The sequence below is a fragment of the Capsicum annuum genome, unplaced genomic scaffold (genome assembly GCF_002878395.1).
Source record: "Capsicum annuum cultivar UCD-10X-F1 unplaced genomic scaffold, UCD10Xv1.1 ctg996, whole genome shotgun sequence".
NCBI classification, from domain to species: domain Eukaryota; kingdom Viridiplantae; phylum Streptophyta; class Magnoliopsida; order Solanales; family Solanaceae; genus Capsicum; species Capsicum annuum.
Genome location: NW_025896054.1, coordinates 3,357,379 through 3,364,411, shown reverse-complemented (window position 1 = coordinate 3,364,411; position 7,033 = coordinate 3,357,379). Strand labels below are relative to the sequence as shown.

The following is a 7,033-nucleotide window of genomic DNA, read 5'->3' as shown; positions in this document are numbered from 1 at the left end:
CGAAATTATCCCACACATGACTTGGAGTTAGCAGTTGTGCTGTTTGCACTTCAAATTTTGCAACATTATCTGTACGGGGTATATATTGATATATTTACTGACCATAAAAGTTTATAGTATGTTTTCTCGCAGAAGGAATTAAGCCTCAGGCAGAGGCATTGGTTAGAACTATTGAAAGATTATGACATGAGCCTGCACTATCATCCGAGTAAGAAGAATAAGGTAGCCGATGCCCTCAACAGATTATCTATAGGCAGTTTTTCTCATGTTGAGGAAGGAAAGAGGGAGATGGTGAAAGATATTCATCAGCTTGGAAATCTAGGAGTGTTACTTTTGGATTCCAAAGATAGAGGGTTAGATGTGCATGAGATAGCTAAATCTTTACTATGTGCTGAAGTGAAGGAAAGACAGGCCGAAGATCTCATTTTGATGCAAATTAAGAAAGACGTGTGTCAAAAGAAGGTGATGTATTTTGAAATTGGTGGTGATGGAATTTTGAGATACCAAGGTAGGCTGTGTGTTTTAAATGTGGATGGTCTGCGAGAGAGGATCCTTGACGAAGCTCACACTTTGAGGTATGTTGTTCACCAGGCTTTACTAAAATGTACCATGATCTTAAGGCTATATATTGGTGGAATAATATGAATCATGATGTGGCTGAGTTTATTTCCAAGTTTCTAAATTGCCAACAAGTTAAAGTGGAACATTTGAGACCAGGTGGTACTTCCTAGGAGATAGCCTTGCCTTTATATAAGTTGGAGATGATCAATATGGATTTCATCACGGGACTTCGAAGGTCCCGAAATCAGTATGATTCTATTTGGCTAATTATGGATCGGCTGACCAAGTCCGCTCAATTTTTTCCTGTGAGAACAAACTATTTGGGATATTATTATGCCAAGTTATATATTGAGGAGATAGTCCATTTGCAAGGGCACCCGTATCCATTATATTTGATCGAGGTACGCAATTCTCTTCAAAGTTTTGGAAATCTTTTTAGAGGGGTTTAGGTACTCAATTGAACCTAAGTACTGCATTCCACCCTCAGTCGGATGGACAAGCTGAATGCACCATTCATACCCTTGGGGATATGTTGAGGGCCTGTGTTATTGACTTTAAAGGTAGTTGGTTAGATCACTTACCACTGATAGAGTTTGCCTACAATAATAGCTATCATGCCAGCACTAAGATGGCACCTTTTGAAGAGCTTTATGGGAGAAGATGTAGATCACCAATTGTTTTGTATAAAGTGGGTGAGACACGACTGTTTGGGCCTGATCTTGTTCATCAGGCAATGAAGAAGGTGAAAATCATTAGAGAATGACGTAAGACAGCCCAGAGTCGCCAGAAATCTTACGCCGATGTAAGGGGAAGGGAGTTGGAATTTGAGGTTGGTGATTGGGTGTTTTCAAAAGTCTCTCCTATGAAGGGAGTCATGTGATTCGGGAAGAAATAAAAGCTGAGTCCTTGCTATATAGGACCATATCAATTGTGAGAAGGATAGGTAGAGTTGGTTATAAGTTAGATCTGCCTGTAAGTCTGGGCTCCGTTTATCCAGTATTCCATGTGTCCATATTGAAAAAGTGCATTGGAGACCATTCCCTAGTGTTGCCTGTAGAGGAGATCAAGGTGACAGACTCCTTGTCATACGAAGAAGAGCCTATTGCAATCTTAGATCACCAAGTTAAAAAGTTGAGGATTAAGGAAATAATTTTGATTAAGATACTGTGGAATAATAAAAAAGTTGAGGAAGCTACTTGAGAATCAAAAGATGACATGCGAGCTAGATACCTTAACCTTTTTGAGTCAATGGGTGACGACATAGAAGGTATTATTCTACTACTCTCTATATCCCTCCTTCTTTATTTCCTTATCAAGTTTGAAATCATGCTTGCCTGTATTCTAAGTCATCATTCAGGGACGAATGATCCTAAGAGGGGGATAATGTAACACCCCATGGTTTCCTCGACTCGGTATCACTTTATGGTATGCTTATAGGGGTGCTCATCTAAAAATTTTTCTAAGTGTAGAAAGGGACTTAGTCTCATTTTGAGCTCCAAATCTTTGAAGAATTATTTCATGACCTTCCTAACCTTCAATAGTTAATATTTTAGCTAAATCATGATCCAGGAGGTCAATAGGTGTTCCCGGACGGGTTTCGGATTTTTTGAGCTGCGTTTAGACCTTGTTTGATGTCCTAAAATAGTGGACCAATACGATCTTGGCACGCCGTGTAGCCAATCGTGTTGGTCAATTTTTGTGCAGGAATTGGTAGGAAAAAATACCAAGGCTTGCCATAATAAGGGCACGATGTGTCGGGTATAGCGTCGATGCCATCGACGCGCCACATCGCCAATCGCGTCGATGCTCAGTTGTTTCAGTTTTTTTAAAATTCGCATCCAAGAGGGGGCAATTTAGTCATTTACCCCACCCCTTTTCGTCTTTAACATGGGATTTAATCCTCAAATCACCAAAATACATTATATTTTCTCACAAATCACTCAGGAATACTTTCTAGGGTTTCAACCCAAAAATCCAAGAGAACTCAAAATTTAACTGTCACTTTTCAAAATTTCTTCAAGAATCGGAATCCCCAGACCTAGAGCTTAAAGAATCATCCATCAATAATTCGAATAGCATCCCTAAAGCAAGAGTTCATTCAAAATTCATAATTTCAGGTATGTAGGGCTTATCCTAAAACTACATGGGCTTGTTGGATCTCTTGAATATGATTTAAAGCTATCAAGCTGTAATTTATAAAGAGGTTTTGGATCCTATGTTTTAAGTTATGCATTAGAACCTTTTAAGGGTAGAATTGTTTTGCCCTTGTGGTCTTTTCCCTTAAATTGATTTATACATATTTGTATATGTATGAAATTGAAGATTTGATTGAGAGCATTATTATTGAAATCCCTCTTTTTTGATGAATTAGAGTTTATAAACTTATTGGGAATGATTTGAAGTACATGGTTTATGATTTGAAAGCGTTCTTTTCAAAATCCAAGTATTTGATATAATTTAGAGATGATGAGAGAGAGTTACTTATTATACCTATATACTTTTTTAAAAGAAAGAATTGCATGTTATTGAGTAAATTGACATGACCACCTTATGTTATTGAAATGTTGACAAATAGAAATTTCCTTGCATGTGTTCACATAAATTTAAAGAAAGAGTTCTTTGAACTGATTTATTGATATAGTGGTCCCATACTTATGTTTTGAAAACAGAGATTTTAATATGCTAATAATGGCTCAGAGATGTGACTTGAAAGTCAATGGTATGACGATACCATATAAATGTATGTCATGACAGAGCTAGATTTTTTAGAGTTTGATTTCAGAGAATACACATTTTAAAAGTTAAAAATGGGCTTAAAGAGGGTTAGGTGGTTGCCCAAAGAAGGATTGAGTTCAAGTAACTCGTAGCCCAAAATCATGTTTTGTCGATACGCGTTCATTATTTTCTCCAAGAGGGATTTTACGCTAGTGTTGTTCCCTATGGCGTACAGAGAGAGAAAGAGACTCCAACTCTTGTGGAAAACTTGGGTTGGGGCTAGGCTGCCAAGTGAAGGATAGATTCCACATAGCCCATGGAATTTCAGAGTTGTAGGGCATACCACCTAGCACAGAAGTAAAATAAAGAGTTAGTCACAGAGTTTTCAGATGATTGTTCAGTTCCTTTTAAATATGCCCATGTATTTTCTCATCATATGTTATGTTTATGAATTGTTTTCAAATCTCTTTTACTTATGTTAAGCAAAAACATTGTTATTTTGGTTTTGCTCTGCGCACCAATACAGTTGTATAGACCCTCTACCTTCCAAGGTCCGAGGCACAGTCTAGAGGTCCTGCTAAGCCATAGATTTTCCAGATTGAAGTGAAGTGTGAAGTTGGTGAGCCTTCTTTATTCTGGAAGTCCTATATCTTTCAGACTATTGTTATTTATGTTGGTTTTGGTCCACTGGGAGCCTTGTCCCAGTTTTTAGACAGCTTTGTTTCATATATAGTAGAGATTTCGCAGACTGAGTCAGATACTATCTAGATGTTGTTGAATTTTAGTCTTCATTATTATTTTGAACTCAGAGTATGACCATGGTTCCATATTTATTTACTTTCTCCGTATCTTTTATTATTGTATGAATATTGTACGTGATTACCAAATAGATAAGGGCATTCAGACCTTCATAGTTTGGGATGTTCATCACGGCTAGGGTCCCAGATCGGGTCGTAACAATACCGATGATGTTCTTTTTTTTGGGCCTTTCAACCAGCACCTAAGTATCATTTTTATTAATCATTGGAAGCTCCTCCTCTATTTCATTAATCCAAGCCTTATGACTTGCTGCTCATTCAAAGTAAGATAGTTCGATAAGAGCAAATTGCATTGCTCATAAACTTCAGCTAGTGGTCTGGTCTTCAAAATTGGATAATCAGTTTTCAATTCAACATTTGAAAAGTGTCCTGCTCCATCAATAGGATTGGAAGAAATATCACTCGTCTGGGATTTTGAACTGCAACAAAAGTACTCCTATCTTGGTTCTTTACAACAATATCTCGATCCCAATCATAATGGCTAGACTCGTCCATTGTAAGATATCTACTGATAGGCATCTTCTTCGTACGAATATTATACACCTTTTACCCTTTTATAGTTGTGCTATAGCCCAACAAAATACAAAGTTCCTCCTTGTTATCCAATTTGCCTCTTTTAGCATTTGGAACAAGTGCATAGCAGACTGAACCAAAAACTTTTAAGTGTCTTGCAGACGACTTTATACCCCTCCATGCTTCGAATGGCATCATGTCTTGATGTGCTCTAGTTGGTAATATGTTCAGCAAATAGACGACACTATTGACTGCCGCAGCCCAAAAATATTTAGGCATCTTATTTTCTGCCAACATGCATCTCGCCATCTCCATCACTGTTCTGTTCTTCCTCTCTGAAACGCCGTTCTGTTTTGGAGTGCAGCTAACTGTAAATTATTATTGAATACCCACATCTTTACAATATTTTCTGAACTAGTGCGAAGTATATTCAGTTCCATTATCTGACCTAATATACTTCAACTGGTACACACTCTCCCTTTCTACCATAGCCTTGAATTCTTTGAAAATAGAGAACACCTGAACTTTGTTACTTAGAAAATAGACCCATGTCATTCGAGTTAGATAATCTATGAAGAGAATAAAATATTTATTCCCACTCAAACAAGCCATCCTCATTGGTCTACATATATCTGTATGAATCAACTCTAGCTTTTCCTTCGCCCTCTAAAGACTTCCTTTAGGAAAGGATCGTTTATGCAATTTACCAAATTGACATGACTCACAAACATCTCGACACATGTCAATTTTGGGTACATCAAGCACCATTCCCTTGGATTGCATATACACCAATGAACTAAGATTGTAATGACCAAATCTTTTGTGCCAAAGCCAATTATCACTCATTTCAACATTGAAAGAGCAACTTTCAGTAGAATAACATGAAATTGGAAAAGAATTTCCAATCATGCTAATTTTAGCTACTCCACAACCTTTAGTATAAGAAAAGACACATTTTTTTTTATCCTTAAAAGTAAGTGAATAATTATTATAAAGAAACTGAGCAACACTCAACAAGTTTTGAGTCAGGCTTGGCACATAAAGAACATTGTTTATGGTTTTTATACCTTCTTCCGTAGGGAATTTCGTTGATCCTCTTCCTTGATCTTGCACTAGTGCACCATCTCCAAGCTTCCCTTTGGTCCTATCAGACCTGTTCAGGCTAATAAATAAATTTTCATTAGTCACCATATTCTTTGTGCATGCACTATTGACATACCAATTATATCGATCATCATGTAATCTGTGTGAAGCCATAAATACCTCCTCTTATTTTTTTCAACTTGGTGATCTTCCACAAAATTTACTCATTAGGAAGACTGATCACTTAAAGTTTACTTTTACCTGCAATACTTATCAATGTGCCTATACTTCTTGCAGTATCTGCATTGAATAAGAGACCTCTTGGACTTCTGCCAACAATTCTTCTCCAAGTGGTTTGTCTTCTTACAAATACCACAAGGTGGAAATTTTTCGCTCCTCGACAATTCACCTTGGTATCCACCATATTTCATATCTCCAGAGTGGTCTAAAGAGACTTTTTTTGCCTTTCTTTTGTTGCTTGAATTTATACCTTACTTGAAAGGAATCTTCGATTGTCCCTTTGCTTCTCATGGTTACTTTTTGCTCTTGAATTTGCAATTTAGAGATCAGCTCAGCTATTGAAGAGTAGAGTCACAAGACTCTTCAATAGCTGAGATTTTTGATTCAAACTTATCCTAAAGGCTGACCATGATCTTCTCTACAACCTTCTGATCTGGAAATTTTCCACCAAGTATCCTAATTTGGTTCACAATATCCATTAGCATGGAAGAGTATTCTTTCACACTATCCAAATCCTTCATCTTCAAGAGTTCAAACTCCCTGTTTAAAGCTAAGACCTTAACAGACTTAAATTTGTTGCTGCCTTCAAACTCCTCTTTTAGCTTATCCCAGGATTCTTTGGCTGTCTCACAAGCCATAATCCTTGTAAACATCACTTCCATATGGCTTGAATGTATGCAAGTGAGAGCTCATGGAGATCTAGTCACCAACTCATCATACTTTTTGATATCATTGAGAGTTGGGTGGTCTCTCAATGGCTGGACAACAGGTTCTCCTCTCTCAACAATATCCCACAAGTTGAGAACCTTCAAATAAGCCTTCATTTTAATGGCCCAAAAATGGTAATTCTCTCCTGAGAAAATCGGAGGACCCGTTGTTTGTTGATTTTCTTGTTCCATGTTTTTTCAGCAAACTGATCCAAGAAAAGGAGCTAAAAATAAGATGAGCCAATAAAAAAAATAGCTTCATATCCCATAATAAATAGGCTCTGATACCATGTCAAAAACAAAGGGAACGTAAAGAGTAAAGCTACAAGGAGAAAAATATAGGGAAATTACAGCTGTAAATTGCTACAAAAGAGACTGTATGGAAGGGGAAAGCTG

At 37.2% G+C, this 7,033-nt stretch overlaps 1 protein-coding gene across 1 annotated transcript; it reads right to left on the bottom strand.

Annotated features, from left to right (window-relative positions):
* Positions 1–6,325: 6,325 nt before the first annotated feature.
* On the bottom strand, positions 6,326–6,829 carry LOC124895777. The gene is made up of 2 exons (XM_047406206.1): positions 6,651–6,829; positions 6,326–6,596 (listed from the first exon to the last, which is right to left on the bottom strand). Exons 1-2 carry the CDS (start codon positions 6,827–6,829, stop codon positions 6,326–6,328), a joined length of 450 nt encoding a protein of 149 aa, XP_047262162.1.
* Between the last annotated feature and the right edge of the window lie 204 nt (positions 6,830–7,033).

Bases quoted from the DNA above. Each gene is read 5' to 3' on its own strand.
- LOC124895777 (XM_047406206.1), bottom strand. From the start codon at position 6,829: ATGGAACAAGAAAATCAACAAACAACGGGTCCTCCGATTTTCTCAGGA. The intron at 6,597-6,650 runs GTATGATGAGTT...CATACATTCAAG, and splicing joins ACTCTCAATGATATCAAAAA to CCATATGGAAGTGATGTTTA.